The sequence below is a fragment of the Vipera ursinii genome (assembly GCF_947247035.1).
Source record: "Vipera ursinii genome assembly, chromosome: 4".
Lineage (NCBI taxonomy): Eukaryota > Metazoa > Chordata > Lepidosauria > Squamata > Viperidae > Vipera > Vipera ursinii.
The window spans coordinates 70,804,159-70,828,325 of record NC_139514.1 but is presented as its reverse complement, the minus strand read 5'-3'; the positions used below and the strand labels follow the sequence as shown (position 1 = coordinate 70,828,325).

Sequence of the window (24,167 nt, the reverse complement as noted above, 5' to 3'; positions counted from 1 at the left end):
TAGGGGTAGAGCTCCCCTAGACCCCTAGAATTGTTATTCTGGGGGTTGAAGGGTGAGAGCCCCCCGCAGCCTGAATTAGCTCTGGACTCGGGGACTCCTCTGTTCCAAGGCTTTGGAACAGAGCAGGACGCTGCAACCATCCCTGCAATCAATATTGTATTTTGGATTACTTGGATGCAGGCAGAGCTGTGCAGGAGAATTTTGAAACAGCAAGTATATGATCTTTAACTCCAGTTTATACTAAAAGAAAGGAAGAAAGATGGCGCAGGAGTGAATTGTTAGTGAAAAATAAAAGGACAAGGAATATATTATAAAATATAAAGACTGAGAAGGAAGAAATCGGGTTTTTTTAAAGTCACTCTGCGCAAAATATTTGAAATTGGTTTAAAAGTGAACCTAAGGATTTGTATATTTAATAGGGGAGAAACAAAGTTGCAAGCTGAGTGGAAAAGTGAAAGTGCACAACGAAGATTAATTGGGTGTTAAAATGGCCTCTAAATCAGCTAAAGCTTCTGCTCCTAGAAGTACTGGTGCATCACCAGTTCAACATTCTTCATTACAGGCACTGATGCCACCCCCTGCGGTACCTGCACCTGCATTAACATTAAAAGATTTACAAGATGCTTTAAAAAATCAATCTCAGCAAATATCTGAACTTATTAATGAGAAGAATAAAGAAATACGAGAGGACATTTTAGTGGCCTTTCAGGAGCTGGCAGTTTGCATTGAGCATTTGGATGAACGTGTGGAAGAGGTGTATCAAAATAATTTGAGATTGGATGCTAAAATGTCAGAAGCTGAGAATAAAATAGATAAGACTGAGGATGAGGTGGTTATGATACAATATAGAGATATGGAGTTTGCTTTGAGGATAAGAGGATTGAAAGAGGATCCAAAGGAAAACTTGAAAGTGTTACTGACAGAAGCCCTGGAACCGATTTTGGGCTGTCAAGCGGAAGAAATTATAAGGGATATAGATAAAATATTTCGTGTTAACTCTTGGATTGCCAGGCAAAGGAAACTACCTAGAGATGTGGTTGTTTATTTTACAAAGAGATCGATCAGAAATATGATTATCCAAGCTTTTTATCACAATAGATTTAAAGTTGCTGATCAAGAAGTTTTAATTTTGAAAGAAACTCCACCGAGAATTTTAATGAGAAGGAAAGAATTTACTTTTTTGGCAGATGAATTAAAGAAACATCAGCTTCAGTTCAGATGGGAGATACCATTAGGTTTGGTGGTGAATTATTTAGGCACGAGATACCGTCTCAACACAGTTTTGAAGGCACAAGACTTTTATTCTAATATATTGAAAGCAGGTTCTCCGCCATCCCCAGAATTTAAAGGAAGGAAGGAAGATGGAGGGCGACAGACACAAATGGAGAGTACACAGGGAGATGAAGAAGTCACCTCGTGGATGGTTAAAGAACTTCAGCAAACTTCAGAAACTGTGCAGCCCCAGGCATCGTTAGAAGAGGTTAAGGAACAAAGAATGACGCAGGCTGCAACCAGATGAATAAGACAAGAACAAGAAGAACAGAAATCCACAATTATATCTCAAGAATCTACTTATAGTGAAGCAGTGGGAGGAGCGAGACTGAAGAGGCAGCAGGTGCTTGTGGTATTGCAAGACGCGCTCCGAAAGATTCAGGTCGCAAAAGACGGCGACAAAGTTTCTAACCTGGAATGTTAATGGATTAAACTCCCCGCAAAAGAGAAGGAAAGTATTTCAGTATTTGAAACAATTTAAAATGATGTTGTGTGCTTACAGGAAACGCACATTTGTGTATCATACCAAAAATATTTGATAAATTCCAGACTGGGTGTACAGTTTAGCGCATCTGCTTTAGATAAGAAAAATGGAGTAGTTATTTATGTAAAGAAGAATTTAACAGCCAATTTAATTGAAGCTGATAAACAAGCAAGATATGTTATAATTGAACTTTTAATAGAAGGCAAGAAAATACTTTTAGTTGAACTATATGCACCTAATCAACAACAAGGAGAATTCTATAACTTTTTACATAATAAAATAATTCAATGGGATTATAAATCGTGTATTTTGATGGGAGATTGGAATGGAGCCCTGGACACACAGAAAGACAAAAAAGGTCTTTTTAAAGGTACTCCGAATCATGCCAGATTGCTTAAATCTTTTTTTGAGATGAAAGATGATTTGGAATTGAGAGACGTTTGGAGAGAACGAAATCTGGAAGAAAAAGATTTTACCTTTTTTTCTGATCGACATCAATCCTTTTCTAGGATTGATTTTGTATTAACTACTAAAGATTTTTTTTCTAGGGTTAAGAAGATCAAAAAAACTAAAATATTGCTTAAAAATATGACCACTACCTAACAAAAGGTAGTCTTAGAAAAATTAACAGGATTTGAAATAGTTAAAAAGATTAAATATTTGGGGGTATATCTTTCAGTTTCAAATGCGAAATTATATAAAAATAATTATGAATTGTTATAGTTAAAAATACAAAAAGAGTTAGATAGTTGGAAAAAATTACAATTGTCTTTATTGGGAAGAATCGCAGCAGTGAAAATGAATGTTTTACCAAAATTTTTATTTTTGTTTCAAATGATACCTATACTCAAAAAAGATTCAGATTTGGAAGAATGGCAGAAAGGTATTAATAAATTTGTTTGGGCAGGGAAAAGACCAAGAGTAAAATTTAAGATAATGCAAGATGTACGTGAAAGAGGTGGTCTTAAAATGCCCAATTTTAAATTATATTATGAGGCTGCGGGCTTTATCATTAATTAGTGATTGGTTTAACCTAACACAAGGGAGATTACTGAATATTGAGGGATTTGATTTATTATTTGGTTGGCACACATATTTATTGTATGATAAGAAGGTGGATAATATTTTTAAGACACATATATTAAGGTATGCTCTGTTGCGAGTTTGGAAAAAATATTGACATAAGCTAAATTATAAAATACCAATTTGGGCAATACCTAAACATGCAATAGAAAATATAAGTGTGGGATTCAAACATGATGTGACTACATATAAAGATATTCTTAGAATGGAAAGGAATGTATGGCAATTAAAGCCATTCAATATTTTAAAAGAAGAAAGAATAGTGCGGACTTGGTTCTAGTATGGTCAGTTACAAGCTAGATGGAAGGAGGATCAGAAAGTTGGTATTTTGACAACTGATGAAAATTTGGTTAAACAAATAAGAGATCAAAGTCCAGCGCATATAAGGAGGATATATAATGCACTGATAGAAATAGATTCAGAAATGGAACTTGTTAAATATGATAAAATGGGCCCAGAATTTTCAGGAGCCCATAGCGATGGATATCTGGGAAAAGATATGGGTCAGAAATGTGAAATTTACACAGGCACAAAATTTAAGAGAGAATTTTTATAAGATGTTTTATAGATGGCATTTAGATCCCAAAAAATTAGCATGTATGTATCCGAATTATCAGCCTAAATGTTGGAGGTGTGGTTGTGAGGATGCAACCTATTATCATATATGGTGAACTTGTAAAAAAGTTAAAGCTTTTTGGATTAAAATTTGGTGGAATATGCAGAAGATATTTAAGAAAAAGATAAGGTTTTCTCCACAGTTATTTCTGTTGGGTATTATTACAGATTGTACTGTTATAGATAGTAAATTGATGTTAAATTTAATTACGGCAGCAAGACTCTTGGTAGCGCAATATTGGAAGGAGGAACTGCCTACTATAGAAGAGTGGACTTTAAAAGTTTCAAACCTGGCGGAAATGGCAAAGATTTCAGCATATTTGAAAGAACACTTGCAACAGAGATATATTTTGGAATGGAGAAGTTGGATCGATTATATTCAGAATAAATATTGGACTAGAAAGTTTCATTTAGTATATAAATAAGTATTAGCATTATATGATGTATTATTAATTAGTTATTATTATTTAGTTATTTAGTTATGTTAAGAGGAGTTAAAATGCGATAAAATCTAAAGTGTCTTTTTTTAGTTGGTTAGCATATTTTAGCTTAAGTTGGTTAAAGTTTATACCTTGTATTCAGCTCTGGGAAGTCAGGGGGGGAGGGGAAGGGAGGGGAAGTGGGGGGGAGGGGGAGGGAGGGAGTTTATGTTTTTAAAAATGTATTTTAAAACTTTTCAATAAAAAAAAGATAATAAAGGTTCATTCATTCATTCAAATAAACATATAATTAGCCTTATCATAGAACTTATTTGAAGAAATAGGAATAAAGAAATAAATTCGTATGTACTTTCCTTTTTCTTTAAATTTTAAGAACTATGTTTCCACATGGCAAAATAGCCAATGGCCTTCTTTTACCATCATTTGTTATGCTACCAGTATTTCACCATGCCAAATTTTAATTTCTGTTTATTATGGTCCTATTTTATTTATTTATTGTACAGACATCTCATGAGCGAATATTTTTAAGTGTTAAAACATGTTTAAAAGACACTATTGCATAGTGTCCAGGTTTAAAAAGTAAAGACTAAACTAAAAATTATTCTACAAAAACTTCTGTTAAATGCAAAAAGAGAGGCAATCTTCACGTACCATAAACAGCGTTTCATAGTTTTCTATCAACTTCTGTACAACAGCAATAATGGCAGCACTCTCCTCAGCACGTGCTGTGCTTTGAACAGTAAATTCTTTGTCTGTTGTCTTCTGCTTGTGCAATAGATTAGGTCCAAATATGGTGGCTAGGTTGAGTGATGTCATTTTGTTCCCAGGGATCTAAAAACAAAAGAAATAAAATGCTGTACTATTTAACTGGCAATGGATTCCTAGTGCTTTATGTAGGTAGTTTTGTTTTAGCTAACCTGGCTAGGATCCTGCCTTTTCTACGTCACTTTGTGCTATATATAAAAGCATTCCATGGAGGGGAATCAATAGCAGCCACACCAAGTTGTGTGTAGAATTTCTCCTAAGAAACCTGCAAGTTCTAAAAGTTTCTGAATTCAAGAATAATCCCTTTGCATGAATGAAAAAGAGAATGGAAAAAACATAGTAAAGTCTATTAAAGTGACAATTAATAAAACCAAATATACTGATTCAAACCTAAATTATCATGGCTTGTGTCAATGTTGCAAACATTGGATGTTTTTGCTCTGACAATATAAGAGGCAGCCTTTTGCTTTAACTGTTTTGCTTTGAATCACTGAAGGTGGGGGGAATAATAACCTGGATGTTTTGATAAGATAAGGGATGGCGCCCTTCAGGAGGGAAATGAAACTTCACATGTTAAACTAATTGGAGAATGTGATTTATGACTTGTAATTAAGAGATGGAATTGTGTATGATATGATATGTTCAGGGAAGGAGAATACAGATTCTGGTATCCATCCATGAGTGCCGATGCTTCGTTCTCATTATTATAGACTTTTTAGAAAAACAATGCCTGAATGTTCTTTGATCTGTCTCCCTAATCGGAACCATGACAGCTTGTTTAGAAATAATGCAAAGTTTGTTTCATAAGATGGTTCATTGATTGTATTCCTTATCACAATGCTGAACAAAATATTTGTCAATGCTGTAAACATTGGATTTTCCCATTCTGACAAATGATGGAAATTGCAGCCATTTCCGCTTTGCTTTTAACATGCTCTTTCTTCTATTTAGAAATCAGGTGTAGAAGGGGGGGTTGGGATGAATGCGTGAGCTCAGCTAGCCATAATAATAATGCTGTTCTTTGGGAAATCAAGGACGAACTGATAACGGTTAGGAGGGCTGAGGAGCTGGAGAGAAACCCCGCGTTTCAGGCTAATCGGAGAACATGATTTATGACTGCTTATTGGGGGTGGGAATTGCAATTTGTTACTTTGTATCCGGGGAAAGGGATTTTAGTTTTGGGTTCAGCTATGTAGTGCCGATACTTTGTTTCCTGAATAAAATGTTCCTTAAGGAAGAATTCTTGCCTTGAAGTTCTTTTGATGGGTTTCATCTATCGGAACCATGACATTAACCCAAAACCTGAATATCCTCAAGGACCCTCTACTTCCCAAATGCTTGACCAGTGGGTGAAGGGTAGGAGGAAGTTTGGGGAAAAATGAAACTTGCTCTGAAGAAGGCCTCCAAGACATACAAAAAAACAAGCGGATAAAAAGAGGGCTCTCAAAGGTCATTCCAGGTTGGGGAAAAAGTTTACTTAACCACAAAATATTTATGGCTCAAGTTGCCTAGTAAGAAGTTGGGACCGAAGTGTTTAAGTCCCTTCCCTATCATAAGAATCATAAACCCAGTTATGGTAGAGTTAAAGCTTCCCAGACTCTTAGAGAAAGTCCACCCCTTGTTCCATTGTAGCCTACTGAAACCCTTTCAGGGTTCTACCTTACAACCACCCCTAAGAAGGCAACTGGTCCTCTGGTAGTAGCTGGACAGACCCATTATGAAGTAAAGCGTATTCTTGATTCTAGACTTTTCAAGGGAAAGTTACAGTATTTAGTGCAGTGGAAAGGATATCCATTATCTGAACCCACTTGGGTAAAATCTAGTGATGTAAAAGCTGACCAGCTCATTAGTAAATTCTATGATAAGCACCCTAATAAACCAAGAGGCAACCCCTAACCTATGATTTTGTTTGAATTGCAGGATTTATCCTTTTTGTAAAGGGGGGCCAGATGTCAATGCTGTAAACATTGCAATTTCCCTGATAGAAATTGCAGCCATTTCCACTTTGCTTTTAACATGCTTTTTCTTCTATTTAGAAATCAGGTGCAGAAGGAGGGTTGGGATGAATGCTTGAGGTCAGCTAGCCATAAAAATAACGCTGCTCTGTAGGAAATTAAGGATGAACTGATAACGGTTTGGAGGGCTGAGGAGCTCGAGAGAAACCCCGCGTTTCAGGCTAATTGGAGAACGTGATTTATGACTGCTTATTGGGGGTGGGAATTGCAATTTGTTACTTTGTATCTGGGGGGAAGGGATTTTAGTTTTGGGTTCAGCTATGTAGTGCTGATACTTTGTTTCCTGAATAAAATGTTCTTTAAGGAAGAATTCTGGCCTTGAAGTTCTTTTGATGGGTTTCATCTCTCAGAACTATGACAATATTATTTATTTATTTCATTTCATTTCATTTGTTTCCCATCCATTTTGCTTCAAGGTGAACTGCAGTGCTAATTTCACAATAAAAATAAGTGAAATAAACATACTTCCTGGCTATCTTCATCTTTTTTGTCTTCTGCATGGTTGGCTACAGTAGCTAGGAACTGAAGGAGTCGATGTAAGGTGTCGCAGTTGCAGGGAGGTAGAACATAAATTAGAAGTTGTAGAGTGTTCAGTTGTTCATGAGGGTCCATTACTAAAAAAGGAAAAATAATTTTATAAAAAAATACACTTATTAATTGCACTACTTTGTGTAACTATTATCAGCTAATTCAATGTTCTATACATTTTAATATTTTCAGGCATCTCATTGATTAAGTACAGCTATGTAACATCTGAAGAATTAAATGTTTTAGAACATTCAAGTTATTATATTTGGGGGTGTGTAGAAAAATCTAAGAGCCAATTGGTGTGGTGGTTAAGACATCAGGCTAGAAACTGGGAACCATGCATTTTAGTCCTACTTTAGACACAATGCAAGCTGGGTGATACCTTGTGCCAGCCACTTTCTCTCAGCCCTAGGAATGTAGCAATGGCAAACCACTTCTGAAAAAGCTTGCCAAGAAAACTGCAGGTACTTGTCTGGGCAGTCTCCCAAAATTGGACATGATTCCATTAAAAAAACACCCCTATCATATATAGCATTTTGAGAGATGTGCTGATTCACCCGAGTTGTACATAATATTATCATAACCAAAATTTGTGATTCATAGTTCAATACATGTGGACTATTTTGAATTGCCTAGTCCTCTTTAGCATTCTATACATTAAATCATTACAAGACAATATGAAGATGATTATTAGAATGAACCATTTTAACTAGTATTTTATCCCCAATCTAAGTTTAAAGACCAATACACTGAGACATATCAGGCAATTTAAGTTGACAGTTTAACATTTTCTCTATGTCAAAATATAAAAAAGTGACCACTCATACATTATGAATCACTGGAATCAGAAACATGCCCATGATCTGCATTTCTGCATGAAATGCAAAGTTTAAATAAAAATAAGCATAATCTTAAATTGAGTTTGATTTAGAAGGACTGTAGTTTATCAACCATTTAGGTAGGTAGATAGGTGGGTAGGTAGGTAGATAGGTAGACAAACAGATACAGACAGACTGCTCACAGAGTGTGTTGATAAAAGGAGTGTAAAGCTCTCTGGTCAGGAGTGGGTCAGGCATATCACGAAGGAATTCCTTTAATAAAGCTGCTACATCATGAATGCTTTGTTCTTCATCCAATACTACATCCACACCACGGTCAAACTCTTCACGTAACTAGAAACAGAAATTATGTCAAACATTTAAATGTTTATACACTGTGGACACAATTATTAGGCAAGTTGTATTTTGGAGGATTACCGTATATACTTGAGTATAAGCCGACTCGAGTATAAGCCGAGACCCCCAATTTCACCCCCAACTGGAAAAAGTTATTGACTCGAGTATAAGCCGATCCGCCGTTCTGCAAGCCTCTGCCGCCAGCAGAGGCTCGATCCGCCATTTTGCAAGCCTGAATACACAGGAATACCCTGTGTAGCCGCGGCTCGTCGGCAGGTCTCCGTTCCTCCTGCCGACCTTTGGGGAGGTTTGGGCGCCTCCCCAAACCTCCCCAAACCTCGGCAGGTCTCCGTTCCTCCTGCCGACCTTTGGGGAGGTTTGGGCGCCTCCCCAAACCTCCCCAAACCTCGGCAGGTCTCCGTTCCTCCGCGCAGACCTGCCGACCTTTGGGGAGGTTTGGGCGCCTCCCCAAACGTCCCCAAACCTCGGCAGGTCTCCGTTCCTGTTTGGGGAGGTTTGGGCGCCTCCCCAAACGTCCCCAAACCTCGGCAGGTCTCCGTTCCTCCGCGCAGACCTGCCGACCTTTGGGGAGGTTTGGGCGCCTCCCCAAACGTCCCCAAACCTCGGCAGGTCTCCGTTCCTGTTTGGGGAGGTTTGGGCGCCTCCCCAAACCTCCCCAAACCTCGGCAGGTCTCCGTTCCTGTTTGGGGAGGTTTGGGCGCCTCCCCAAACCTCCCCAAGCCTCGGCAGGTCTCCGTTCCTCCGCGCAGACCTGCCGACCTTTGGGGAGGTTTGGGCGCCTCCCCAAACGTCCCCAAACCTCGGCAGGTCTCCGTTCCTGTTTGGGGAGGTTTGGGCGCCTCCCCAAACGTCCCCAAACCTCGGCAGGTCTCCGTTCCTCCGCGCAGACCTGCCGACCTTTGGGGAGGTTTGGGCGCCTCCCCAAACGTCCCCAAACCTCGGCAGGTCTCCGTTCCTGTTTGGGGAGGTTTGGGCGCCTCCCCAAACCTCCCCAAACCTCGGCAGGTCTCCGTTCCTCCGCGCAGACCTGCCGACCTTTGGGGAGGTTTGGGCGCCTCCCCAAACGTCCCCAAACCTCGGCAGGTCTCCGTTCCTGTTTGGGGAGGTTTGGGCGCCTCCCCAAACGTCCCCAAACCTCGGCAGGTCTCCGTTCCTCCGTGCAGACCTGCCGACCTTTGGGGAGGTTTGGGCGCCTCCCCAAACGTCCCCAAACCTCGGCAGGTCTCCGTTCCTGTTTGGGGAGGTTTGGGCGCCTCCCCAAACCTCCCCAAACCTCGGCAGGTCTCCGTTCCTGTTTGGGGAGGTTTGGGCGCCTCCCCAAACCTCCCCAAACCTCGGCAGGTCTCCGTTCCTCCGCGCAGACCTGCCGACCTTTGGGGAGGTTTGGGCGCCTCCCCAAACGTCCCCAAACCTCGGCAGGTCTCCGTTCCTGTTTGGGGAGGTTTGGGCGCCTCCCCAAACGTCCCCAAACCTCGGCAGGTCTCCGTTCCTCCGCGCAGACCTGCCGACCTTTGGGGAGGTTTGGGCGCCTCCCCAAACCTCCCCAAACCTCCCCAAACCTCGGCAGGTCTCCGTTCCTCCGCGCAGACCTGCCGAGGTTTGGGGAGGTTTGGGGAGGCGCCCAAACCTCCCCAAACAGGAACGGAGACCTGCCGAGGTTTGGGGACGTTTGGGGAGGCGCCCAAACCTCCCCAAAGGTCGGCAGGTCTGCGCGGAGGAACGGAGACCTGCCGAGGTTTGGGGAGGTTTGGGGAGGCGCCCAAACCTCCCCAAACAGGAACGGAGACCTGCCGAGGTTTGGGGAGGTTTGGGGAGGCGCCCAAACCTCCCCAAAGGTCGGCAGGTCTGCGCGGAGGAACGGAGACCTGCCGAGGTTTGGGGAGGTTTGGGGAGGCGCCCAAAGCTCCCCAAACAGGAACGGAGACCTGCCGAGGTTTGGGGACGTTTGGGGAGGCGCCCAAACCTCCCCAAAGGTCGGCAGGTCTGCGCGGAGGAACGGAGACCTGCCGAGGTTTGGGGAGGTTTGGGGAGGCGCCCAAACCTCCCCAAACAGGAACGGAGACCTGCCGAGGTTTGGGGAGGTTTGGGGAGGCGCCCAAACCTCCCCAAAGGTCGGCAGGTCTGCGCGGAGGAACGGAGACCTGCCGAGGTTTGGGGAGGTTTGGGGAGGCGCCCAAAGCTCCCCAAACAGGAACGGAGACCTGCCGAGGTTTGGGGACGTTTGGGGAGGCGCCCAAACCTCCCCAAAGGTCGGCAGGTCTGCGCGGAGGAACGGAGACCTGCCGAGGTTTGGGGAGGTTTGGGGAGGCGCCCAAACCTTCCCAAACAGGAACGGAGACCTGCCGAGGTTTGGGGAGGTTTGGGGAGGCGCCCAAACCTCCCCAAACAGGAACGGAGACCTGGGGAGGTTTGGGGAGGCGCCCAAACCTTCCCAAACGTCGGCAGGTCTGCGCGGAGGAACGGAGACCTGCCGAGGTTTGGGGAGGCGCCCAAACCTCCCCAAAGGTCGGCAGGAGGAACGGAGACCTGCCGAGGTTTGGGGAGGTTTGAGGAGGCGCCCAAACCTCCCCAAAGGTCGGCAGGAGGAACGGAGACCTGCCGAGGTTTGGGGAGGTTTGGGGAGGCACCCAAACCTCCCCAAAGGTCGGCAGGAGGAACGGAGACCTGCCGAGGTTTGGGGAGGTTTGGGGAGGCGCCCAAACCTCCCCAAACGTCGGCAGGTCTGCGCGGAGGAACGGAGACCTGCCGAGGTTTGGGGAGGTTTGGGGAGGCGCCCAAACCTCCCCAAACGTCGGCAGGTCTGCGCGGAGGAACGGAGACCTGCCGAGGTTTGGGGAGACGCCCAAACCTCCCCAAACGTCGGCAAGTCTCCGTTCCTCCGCGCCCTGCCTGCCTGCTTCTTTCCACTGCGGAAAGAAGCAGGCAGGCAAGGCGCGGAGTTTGGGGAGGTGCGCGCGCACCTCCCCAAACCTCCCCAAACTTCGGCAGGTCTCGGACGGCGGTGGCTTGGGAGAGGTGCGGGCGATCCCGGAAGCACCAAAGCCTTGGCCGCGCACAAGTCCTCGGTAAGTTTTTTTTGTTGACTGGAGTATAAGCCGAAGTGGAATTTTTCAGCCCAAAAAGTGGGCTGAAAAATTCGGCTTATACTCAAGTATATACGGTAATTTTCTTATTGAACAACTACAGTGCTCTCAGTCAATCCAAAATGTTAATGAATCTCAAACCTGAATATTTAAGAAAGTAAAAGTGAGGTTTCGGCTTTCTTAAGAGAAAGTCTACGTGTGCACAATTATTAGGCAACTATTAGTATGCAGAATTATTATGCAACTAAATGAAAAATGAAAATTTGCCCATCTCATTTATTTGCATCTGTTAAACAAACAACTCAAAATGTACAAATAAACATTTCTGACATTTCAACAAAAAAAAATCAGTGACCAATATAGCCACCTTTCTTTTCAATAACGGTCATAAGCCTTCCATTGATGGAGTCTGTCAGTTGACAATCAACATTTTGTGCAGCAGTAACCACAGCCTCCCAGACACTGGTCAGAGAGTTGTATTGTTTTCCTTCACCGTAAATCTCCCCTTTAAGGGGTCACAATTCTCAATAGGATTTAGGTCACATGAGGAAGAGGGTTATGCCATTATTCTTTCAGCTTTAAGGCCTTACTGGCTAGCCACCCAGTGGAGTACTTCCGATGCATGCGATGGAGCACTCTCCTGCATAATAATCATGTCTTCTTGAAAGATGTAGATTTTCCTGTACCACTGCTTGAATGTCTTCTAAAAACTGGCAATAGGTTTGGGAGCTGATTTTGTCAACCCCCAAAGGTCCAACTAACTCATCTTTAATAATACCAACCCATACCAGTACCCCATCTTCACCTTGCTGGCATCTGAGTCGAAATAGAACTCTGTTCCCGTTACTGATTCAGCCATAGGCCCATCCATCCGGTCTGTCAAGAGTCACTCCCATCTTTTCAGTCCATAAAATCTTTGAAAAAAATCTTTCTTCAAACATTTCTTGGCCCAGTCTTGCTGTTCCAACTTATATGTCTTGTTCAGTGGTGGTTGGGTTTCAGTCTTTTTACCTTGATGTGTCTGAGCACTGAACACATACTTCTGGGCACTCTAGGTAGGTTGCAGTTCTGGAATATGACAGGACTGGAGGATAAAGAGTTCCTGGTAGCTTCACATTTGATTCTTCTCAAATCTTTGGCAGTTAAAGTAAGTCTTCTTTTCTCAACCCATTTCTTGCAACCCTGTTGACTACAGGTAATCCCTGAGTTGCGAAAGTTCCCTTAGTGAATGTTCAAAGTTACGTGATAAGTGCCCCCTAGTGCTTATGAGCAGGTCCCAAAATTATGAATGTTGCCACAACACAGCAGTCATTCATGTCACTCATGAAGGAGGCCACACCCTTGACCTTGTTTTCTTGTCTGGACGGTGGTTAGATGATCTTGGTGGGGGCTCTCCAATTATTATGCCCCTGTCATGGACCGATCATCATCTCCTGCGGCTGGTCTTCCGTTTTGCCACCCCCCGCCGTGGGTGTTTGGAACCACTCAAATGGTACCGCCCCAGGCGCTTAATGGATCCCCAAAGGTTCCAGGCGGCGCTGGGGTCCCCACCTGCCTCCCTCACTCACAGCTCGGCCGAGGCCCTAGTGGAGGCCTGGGAAAGGACGGCCACTGAGGCCCTTGACCGAGTTGTACCCTTGCGGCCCCTGACCCGGTGCAGATCCCGTCGGGCTCCATGGTTTTCTGCGGAGCTCCGGGAGATGAAGCGTCGGAGACGGGGCCTAGAGAGCGGTTGGAGGTCCAGCCGATCCGAACCCGACCGATTGCGACTAAGAGCCTATATTAGGTCTTATCTCGCTGCAATTAGGGAGGCGAGGTCTAACCACTTCGCCACCCTTATTGCGTCCGCAGATAATCGCCCGGCCGCCCTGTTTAGGGTGACTCGCTCCCTCCTAAATCAGGAGGTGAGGGAGGATCCCTTGCAGGGACGTGCCGAGGAGTTTAACCAACATCTGTCGGACAAAATCGCTCGGATTCGGACCGGTTTGGACTCTGACTGGGCAGAGTCTGACGATCAGGACACGGGTGGTCTTGTCGATACCATCTGGGAGGAGTTTGATTCTGTAACTCCGGAGGAAGTGGACAGGATCATGGGGAGGCTGAGCGCCACCACATGTTTACTGGACCCGTGCCCTTCCTGGCTGGTTTATGCAGCCCGGGAGAGGACACGCAGCTGGTTCCAGGCAGTTATATCGGCCTCTTTGAGTGAGGGTATCTTCCCCGCCGTCTTGAAGGAGGCGGTGGTGAGGCCTCTCCTCAAGAAGCCTGTCCTGGACCCGGCTGTATTGAACAACTTTCGTCCTGTCTCCAACCTTCGCTTTCTTGCAAAGGTTGTTGAGAGTGTGGTGGCGCATCAGCTCCCTTTGGTCCTGGATGAAGCGGATTATCTAGACCCGTACCAATCGGGTTTCAGGCCCGGGCACAGCACGGAGACGGCATTGGTCGCGCTAGTGAATGATCTCTGGAGGGCTCGGGACAGGGGGCATTCCTCTGTCCTAGTCCTATTAGACCTCTCGGCGGCTTTCGATACCATCGACCATGGTATCTTGCTGCGGCGTCTCAGGGGATTGGGAGTGGGAGGCACAGTTTTACAGTGGTTCTCCTCCTATCTCTTGGGACGTTCGCAGTCGGTGTTGGCAGGGGGGCAGAGGTCGACCGCGAGGTCTCTCATTTGTGGAGTTCCTCAGGGGTCGGTCCTCTCGCCTCTCCTGTTCAACATCTACATGAAGCCGCTGGGTGAGATCATTCGTGGCTTTGGAGTTGGGTATCATCAGTACGCTGATGATACCCAACTTTTCTTTTCGACCCCAAACCACCCCAGTGATGCCCTCAACGTGATGTCCCGTTGCCTGGAGGCGGTTCGGGTCTGGATGGGGAGGAACAGACTCCAACTCAACCCCGACAAGACTGAGTGGCTTTGCATACCTTCGTCCCGGGTTTATTCGGACATTCCACCTCTAGTTATGGGGGGTGAACTATTACCCCCCGTAGATAGGGCTCGCAACTTGGGGGTCCTCCTAGATTCACGGCTCACTTTGGAAGACCATATAGGAGCCGTGACTAGGGGGGCCTTCGCACAGGTTCGCCTGGTGCGTCAGTTGCGGCCCTATCTTAGCCGGGACGATTTATGCACGGTCACTCATGCGCTCGTGTCCTCTCGTCTGGACTACTGCAACGCTCTCTACATGGGGCTGCCCTTGAGGACTACTCGGAAGCTCCAACTGGTACAGAATGCAGCCGCGAGAGTGGTGTTGGGAGTCTCCCGATACTCCCACGTTACGCCTCTGCTCCGTGAGCTGCATTGGTTGCCAGTTGTCTTCCGGGTGAGATTCAAGGTACTGGTAACGGTATTTAAAGCACTCCATGGCATGGGGCCGGAGTACCTCAGGGAACATCTGCTGCCGGCATCAAGCTCCCTGCGCCCTGTGCGTTCCCACAGAGAGGGCCTCCTCAGGGTGCCACCGATCAGAGAATGTCGATTGGTGGCCCCCAGGGGGAGATCCTTCTCTGTGGGCGCTCCGGAGCTGTGGAATCAGCTACCGGTTGAGCTCCGGATGGCGCCCGATCTTCGCTCCTTTCGTCGCGATCTCAAGACATTTCTGTTTGTACAAGCCGGCCTAGCCTGAGGGGGAGTGTTGGGGTTATTTTATTTTTCGTTTTTTAACTTTTCTGGGGTTTTTTAGTGTTGTATTTATATTGTTTTAACTAGGGCAATTTGTTTAATCTTTTTTTTAATGTTTGTATTCACTATTTTATTCTGCCCTGTGAACCGCCCTGAGTCCTCAGGGAGAAGGGCGGTATATAAATGTTATTAAATTAAATTAAATTAAATTCACCCTTACAAATGACCGCAGTGGCACTGCATCATCACCCTGGTTATTCCCTTCCTCCCCCCCACCCCGGGTCTCCCTAGGCACTAAACATTCAATATTCACCCTGCAAAGATCAAGATCCTTTGCTTTCTTCCCTGCTCCAGGCCTTTGGTGTATTCGCAGAGAATGGAGGCCTAAAGTAATGCAAGATCACACGAGAACAGTGGCATGAGATTTCATGCTACTGATCTCACATGATGTCATGGTACTTTAGGTCTCTGTTCTCTGCAACAGAGAAGACAACCGAAGCTAGGGGATGCTTCTGCATCCTTCCGGAGGTCAGATCTGGGTGTCGGAGGCCTTTTTCAGGCCGCTGCTACCTGGATCTGAGGCTGGGGGACACTTCCGTGGCTCTCCGGAGGCCCGATCTGGGCATCAGAGGCCTTTTCCAGACCGCTGCCACCCGGACTGGAAAGGGCCTCCGACGCCTGGATCAGGCCTCCTTAGGCCATGGAAGCATCCCCCAGCCTCAGATCTGGGTGGCAGCGGCCTGGAAACGGGCCTCCAATGCCCGGATCCAGCCTCCAGAGGCATGCAGAAGTGTCCCCCTGCCTCAGATCTGGGTGGCAGCAGGAACCATGGCAGAGAGGAGACAGATCTTTTTAAGGTGAGTCCGGTGCGGCAGGAAGGGAGGGGGAAGCATGAGGCATCTTAGTGGGTTGGGGAGGCCTTGGGGGCCTGTTCCATCACTACGCCCTCCATGGCCTTCTCCACCCTGAGATACCTCATGTGCGGTTAACAAACTGCACATTCGCCCATGCATTCTATTAGCGAAGTGGGTGAAAGCAGGGAGTGATTTGCGTTCAAGGTATGAGATTCACTCTCATGAATTTTCGAGTTATGAATGGAATGGGCAGGCTCCATTACATTCATAACTCAAGGACTACCTGTATTTGCAACAAAACATTTGATGGTTCCGTGATCACACCCCAATATCTTAGCAATTTCAAGAGTGCTGTATCTCTTTGAAAGACTTTTTACAATATTTGACTTTTCATAGTAGTTAAATCTCTTTTTTGGTCCATTTTGCCTGAGGAAAAGAAGCTGCCTAATAATTATGCACACCTTGATATAGGATGTTGATCTCCTTAGGCCATACCCTCCCTCATTACATAAATATGCATCACCTGATATGCTTATATCCACTAAGCATTCAAGTTTATACAGCTTGGAGGTGGAAAATATGCATGAAAATGATGATCAAAATATTCACTTGTCTAATAATTGTGCAGAGAGTATTACAGGTTTTTAGAAAGGGTGATAACATAGCTTTAACTTTTAATCAGACCCTTTCTCAAGTCTGGCTTATGCATTTATTTCTCTGTACATGGAACAAATTGATGTAATGATATTGTTTTTTGTAGAAAAGGACTTATTTCAGAATTAAAATTTGTAGCATACAAAGAACAAAGGAAATAAATGTCAAAACCTTAATAATCCAGTGGTGCTGGATTACTAAAATAAAATAACACTAAAGGTTATTCTTCCAAACTGATACCACATTAAATGAATTTATCACGGAATTACAAGTCTAGACTTAACAAGGATGCAATTTTTTGTTATTGTGTTTTTATATTTCTTATTCACCTCTGAATAAACCCTACTTTATTACAGTAAATAATTACAAAACAGTTCTGTAATAATAAATTATAACATTGTTTTAATCTAATTTATACCACATATTATTAACCTATTTATAATTCTTAGAATTTTAGTATGATCATTTTGACTTTAATCTATTCTTGATAAACTAAATCAGAAATGCATAAAATGGTGTCGGTTGTAACACTCACATTCCATAACGGTTACAGGAAATATCTGAAAACTAATTACCTATTCATGGTTTACATGATCATCTAAACTAATAAGTTGTTAGGAAAAAATAGCAATAGTATTTTGTACTAATATTTATTACTGATAATATGAATATGTTCCTCTTCAAATTGGAGCCATTATTTGATGAAGTATTTAAATAAATTTATGAGATGTCTTTCTCTGAAGTATTTGTTGGTGACATATTAAAATAAATCTAATTGAATGTTTCATAGAAACAGAAGCAAATCCACGTTAGCTCAAAGGATTATCAGGACAGCCTGATAATATACTGCATGGAAAACCATCATCAAAACTGATATGGAAATAAGAAAGTGATTTGGAAAAAATGATTGTAATATTAATGTAATACATAACTGATATTCAGATGTCTTATATTTGTTATATCATTTAGGTACCAGATAAGAACTTGAAAACTATTTTAAAAACAGATACTAACTTTACTGGAAATACATAGATGAAATACATGGAAATACATAGATGAAACATCCCAGATCTAAAAACACATTTTTTAAAAAATAAGTTCTTGATATTTTCCTGGATATATTACTATTACATATTTAGAGCAGGACTATAATGACAGATGACATTGGCCAAAATATATAAATATAAAATAATAAGTTTCATGACATTTATGAGGAATAATAAAAACTTACCTGTCTTACCCTTTTTTTTGAGCTCCCAACTCGGAATATGCCTACTGTCTGGAGACCTTTAAAATGGTATGTTAATTTAATAAATTATTATTATTACATATTTATACAATTGCATATAAATATAGAATAAATTTAGAAGATTAGTAAAATATTTTGCATTAATATTCTGTACATAATTATGTAATATTTGTGTTTCTTATTCCTACCCTGTCAGAAAGTAGGATAAATACAAAATATGCATACAGTTTAGGAGGAAATGTATTCAGTGAAATCTGCTTCAGTAAAGCCTACTTGTACACCATTATAGATTTTTTTAAAAAAAATATAGGGCATTGTTCAAAAGTGACGCTAGAGGGAAGCCTAAGACCAATGGTGCTCATACAAAATTACATAACACATTTATAAAAAGATGATAGCCTTCAATTCACTTGTGTATAAAATTTGTATTTCTTGGTTAGAAATGCCCACAAATATTATTTGTACCAGCTCAGATTTTATTTCCTACAAGAGGAATAGAAAGGATAAGTATGGGTGTGAAATATTTAACCTTGGTTTTAGGCTGCATGTATCTTCCAGAGCCCTCCAGGCTTAGACACCAAAACTCAGCAAATTGGTAAACCAATTCTATGATTTTTCTTTGAATTTGAGCATAGTGTGCTAACCCACATTAAAATTACTAATATCCTATCTGAAATTTTAATCTCAGTTACATGCAGGAGATTATTTTAAGAATCTAAAGGCTTATTACAGCTAAGTTCCTGGAACAAGTAAAGCCAACATTTTGATTTCCTCACCTGTCTCCCAATATACAATACATCCTATGATTTTGACTGTGTTGACTGTGATTTTGACAAAAATATTTGTGGCACTTCACAATTTTCTCTATTTTTAAAACTGTCCCTCCCAGCAGCTACAGAATAAAAAATACCCTCAAATTCTCCAATTTCGCAGTAGAAGTAGAAATTGGTTTACTCAATTGTTACTATAATAATCCTCAACTTGCAACTGGTCACCACTTGAAGTTATAAACAAGTACTTAAGAGCTGATTCCAAAGTGTTGACAACTGCCCTCTTCCTGTGGCAACATGACCGCATGCTGAGACCTTGGTAACCTGTCTGCATTTACTGCCATATGCAGCATCATGCAGTCACATGAACACATTTTATGACATTTTTGCTAAAACCTGGCATTTACTTCTAGTTTTCAGCAAAAACATCCATAGTGAACAATGGTCTCGCTTTACACTGCTGTGTTCACTTAATGACTACCACTGCTCAAAGACTGTCACACAAAAGTTCATAAAACTGGATCAATCACATAGATGACCCACTTTATGGCATCACAACTTAAGACAATAATACGTAGACTCCTTTAGGGTCATAAGTCAAGGACTACAGTATCTGTACTTTGACTAAGTTCACAGCCTTTACGGCAAGGAATAAAAGTTACATTTTGAATTATTATGCTTGCATGAAATTGAATAGAATCTACCGTATATAATTTTTAGAGTTCTTTGAATAGGCACGTATTCAATTCATTAATCTAATTCAATGCTTTGAGTCAATTACATTTTTTCTAGTGACATCTGGTTATATTCATCCAAATTTGGAAAGCTGATTTAGTTTGGGGATTCAATCAAATTGCTTTCAAACTCCAAATCAAATCTTTGTATTATAAGCCGTCTGCACATTTCGGATAAAATATACTTACCGTGTTTTTCTAAATGCTGACAGCAGCTATCTATAAGCCGAGGAACTTGCCTGTAAATAGGATTGAGGCTTAGCTTTTTGTCCCTGGATTTATCTTTCTTGTTCTGTGCTTCAGCAGGCAAGGATAACTGTAGAGCTTCTAGTAATCGAGACTGACTATCATCAAGATCGGTAATAGAATCCACTGACATTGCACCCTACAATATACAAATATGCATTTGGTAAAGATGTAAGAAATCCATCATAAAACAAATTATTAACCTATAACAGAAGGTATTAAGTGGTGCAGAATTCTATTGTAAACTCCCCTCTAAGTGACAACTGATTATTATAGCTGTCACTAGGTAGCTCAAGACAAATGCCATGATTGTACTAGTCATATTACATGTTACTTGTTGCATGCCTGTCCAAGCTGAGGTAATTGTGAGGCTGCTTTTGTTTGTTGCACTCCCATTCATCAGTTACTTCAGCTCATTCACTTTGTTCCTATTTCCAGTCAAAATGGAGATGATTGCCGCCATACACAGTAACATTTGTATTTTCACCTGAAAATTGCTGCTCACCAGACATGGCAAATTGCAAGCATTTTGCTGAAGAAGATGAGGAAAGAACAGCAACTTCTCTCCAAAGGTAATCCCCCTTTCTACACAACTTTGCCTTGTAACGGCTTCTTGCCCAACCACTACTGTAAATTCTTTATTAGTAACATCTACTAGGTGTTAATATCATTATTAGTTAATTTCTTCTGGCAAGTATTTGAGGCAAATAACAAAAAATTAAACAGTTTATACAGAGTTTGAAATACAGATTAAACATTACAGATTAAATACAGATAAACATGAAAATAATCTGTTGAAAGTGTGCATTAAGAGTTATACTACATGCATCTCTACTCTCAAATAGTTTAATTTTATTTATCTTTACTCAACTGTTTATTCTTCAGTAATTATAAGACTGCATTTTTCTGTGAACCCTAATTGCTTGATGAGAAATGTATCAGTGTGTATGTATGTCATGGTTCTGATAGATGAGGCCAATTAAAAGAACATACAGAACATACAAAGGTGAACCCAAGACTAAATTCCCCTCCCCTTGGTTATAAAGTTGCAAGTTGCAATTCTCACCCCAATTTGCTGTCATAAATCACATTCACCAATTGTTAGAAAACACAGGCACTCCTCCCGGCTCTCCAGCCCATTATCAGCAATGACTTTGGTTCCCATACATTTGAATTGTTTGGCAAACCTTAACTACCCCGCCCTCCTTCTTCTAAACTAAATATGTGGCAATGAAGACAAAATAAAAATGGCTTCAGTTTGGTTTGTCACAGCGTTGACAGTGTATATGTGTCTGCAAATTTATATCTCTGCCAAATGTTCTGCTCTGATCATAACCTGTAATGGAATATAGGCCTCTGAGATTCCTGAGGTGGTAGAAAAAAATCTTACTCTTGTGTAAATATAAATGAAACTAAGGAAATGAATGAATGAATGAATGAACAGCAAATATGTGTATGCTGAAGCAACTTGAAGTATACAACAGGTGAAACAACTGTTTTGGTGAGAAATCCTTCAACTTTTTGTCAGTGTTTACTGACAAAAGAAGAGATTTGCCATGGAGAAAACAATTCATTTGGGCATATTTTTGTCACATTATGGTGACAAAATTTGATGTCAAAATTTATTTTAAATTGCTTTTATGAATAGAATAAAATTACTTAATTTAATTTTAACTGATCGTTGGACACTATTACTTTCATATTATTTAAATTGTAATGGAGATGGTCCTATAATTATGAGGAGCTGAGCTATTCAGGATTTCATGGGTGATCACTTGTATCGTGAACTGGATTTTGAGGCAAACCAATGAACAGTGAGGTGATCTTTGCATGTGTCCATATTATAATTCTCCTACCAACAACTAGCAAGAGGGCCATTGCATTTTGGATCAACTGTAGCTTCCAAGTGACCTCCAATATAGAACGCATTGCAATGGTCTATTTGTAAGGTGATGAGAGTATGAATCATTGTTGTCAAGTAATTCTAGGCCAAAAAAGGCCATTTTTGATAATCAACAAATAGCATCTCAGTCTTTCAGGGATTTGACTTTGTTTTGATCCAACCTTTACACACTAGTTCAGAACTTTTTTTATTATTATTATTTTATTATTATTATTACCCTGAGAAGACCCTCCCTGTGCGAGCGCACTGGACGAAGGGAACTTGATGCTGGCAGCAGGTGTTCCCTCAAATATCCCGGACCCAAGCCATTTAGGGCTTTATAGGTCATCACCAGCACCTTGAATCTCACCCGGAGGGCAACCAGAAGCCAATGCAGCTCACGGAGTAGAGGTGTTACATGGGAGTATCGGAAAATCCCCATCACAACTCGCGCGGCCGCATTCTGCACCAGTTGAAGCCTCCGAGTGGTCCTCAAGGGCAGCCCCATGTAGAGGGAGGTCACAAGCGCATGAGTGACTGTGCGTAGGGCATCTCGGTCCAGGTAGGGTCGCAACTGGTGCACCAGGCGAACCTGGGCAAAAACCCCCCTGGTCACGGCTCCTACATGATCTTCAAAATTCAGCCGTGAGTCCAGGAGGACGCCCAAGTTGCGAGCCCTATCAACGGGGGGGTAACACCTCACCCCCCATCGTTAAAGGTGGAATAGTTTGGTTAGCCCGAGATGCCGACACAAAAAGTCACTCAGTCTTGGCAGGATTGAGACGAAGCCTGTTTCTCCCCATCCAGACCTGGACCGCCTCCAGGCAACGAGAAATCACGGCGAGGGCATTGCTGGGTTGGTTCGGGGTGGAGAAAAAAAGTTGGGTATCATCAGCGTACTGATGATACCCCACCCCGAAACCACGAATGACCTCGCCCAGTGGCTTCATATAGATGTTGAACAGGAGGGGAGAGAGAACCGACCCCTGAGGGACTCCACAAGCAAGAGGCCTCGGGGTGGATCTCTGCCCTCCCATCAACACCGACTGCGAGCGGCCCAGGAGATAGGAGGAGAACCACCGTAAAACGGTGCCTCCCACTCCCAGCCCCCTGAGACGCCGCAGTAGGATACCATGGTCGATGGTATCAAAAGCCGCTGAGAGATCTAATAGGATTAGGACAGAGGAGCAACCCCTGTCCCAAGCCCGCCAGAGATAATTCACCAGCGTGACCAATGCCGTCTCCGTGCTGTGCCCGGGCCTGAAACCCGATTGGTACGGGTCCAGATAATCAGTTTCATCCAGGAACAGAGGAAGCTGATGCGCCACCACGGTCTCAACAACCTTCGCCAGAAAGCGAAGGTTGGAGACTGGACGATAGTTATTTAAAACAGCCGGGTCTAGGGCAGGCTTTTTGAGGAGGGGTCTCACCACCGCCTCCTTCAAGGCGGCGGGGAAGACACCCTCCTTCAAAGAAGCAGTTATTACTGCCTGGAACCAGCCTCGTGTCCCCTCCCGAGCCGCAAAAACCAGCCAGGAGGGGCACGGATCCAACAAACAAGTGGTGGAGCTCAGCCTCCCCATGATCCTGTCCACATCACCAGGGGAAACAGGATCGAACTCAGTCCAGATAACATGCTCAAGACCGTCCGATTCCTCCACATAATCACTAAAAGGATCTCCGGTCCCTTCGTCGCGGCCTTAAAACATTTCTCTTCCATCAGGCTGACCTGGACTGACGATAGGGATTTTTAAATAGAATATTTTTAATATTTTATCATTGGGGCTTGTTAGTTTAATCTTTTTCAACATTTGTATTATTGTGTTTTATTGTTGTTAGCCGCCCTGAGTCCTTCAGGAGATAGGGCGGCATATAAGTCCCCCCCAAAATAAAATAAAATAAAATAAAATAATAAAATAAATAAAATAAAATAAAATAAAATAAAATAAAATAATAAATAAATAAATAAATAAATCCATGAGCTAAATATTATAATTATTACATCCCTGTTTCAAAAACTCCTTAGCTGCAGTCTTCAAAAGCAGCATCAAATACTCTTGCCATCTTCTCTTTAAAGAAATAGTATTACAGATAGTTGAGTTACAACCACTCATTCAGAAACCATCCAAACGTACAGCAGCATTGAATAAATGGTGCTTATGCCTAGTCCCCAAGTTAGTCATGAGTGTCAGTTTCCATATGTGACCTAAGAAAGAAGGCCTTGAGAGGCCAGCAGCTGCCTTGTGAACAGCCTGGCCAGACATGTCTCATCAGTAGTAGGAGCAAGAAGAAGATGATACTATATTTATATTATAAATATATTTGAGGCTGCAATGAGGTGGAGAAATATCTGGGTGCATGTGAGTGAGTGAGTGAGAGAGAGAGGGAGGGAGAGAGACAGAGAGAGGGAGAGGGAGAGCACAACAGACAGATGAGTTTGTCTTTTAGTATTTTGAAATACTAACTGGAAACTGACTGGGGAAAAGAAAAGTTTCCAAAGAATCCTTATGTCCCTTGAGGTGCTCGGAAGAGATTTGTGTCCATTTTGTTCTCTCCCACGAACAGCTGGGAAAGGCAATGACCATTAAAATCATCATTTGTATCAGGGCTGACTTTAATTTTAGTATAAACTAACAAATCAGAAACTCCAAAGGAAAGTCCCACAATACTTGCAG

At 42.7% G+C, this 24,167-nt stretch overlaps 1 protein-coding gene across 1 annotated transcript in view; it reads right to left on the bottom strand.

Moving 5' to 3' along the window:
• The window catches only part of ARHGAP6 (Rho GTPase activating protein 6), a 107,887-nt gene that overhangs the window by 12,115 nt on the left and 71,605 nt on the right, over positions 1-24,167 (bottom strand). The window contains exons 4-8 of the mRNA XM_083362691.1: positions 19,554-19,749; positions 17,843-17,898; positions 8,224-8,374; positions 7,140-7,288; positions 4,546-4,725 (exon numbers count right to left, since the gene is read on the bottom strand). Coding sequence (XP_083218817.1) covers positions 4,546-4,725; positions 7,140-7,288; positions 8,224-8,374; positions 17,843-17,898; positions 19,554-19,749 — 732 coding nt within the window. The remainder of the gene's footprint in view (positions 1-4,545; positions 4,726-7,139; positions 7,289-8,223; positions 8,375-17,842; positions 17,899-19,553; positions 19,750-24,167) is intronic.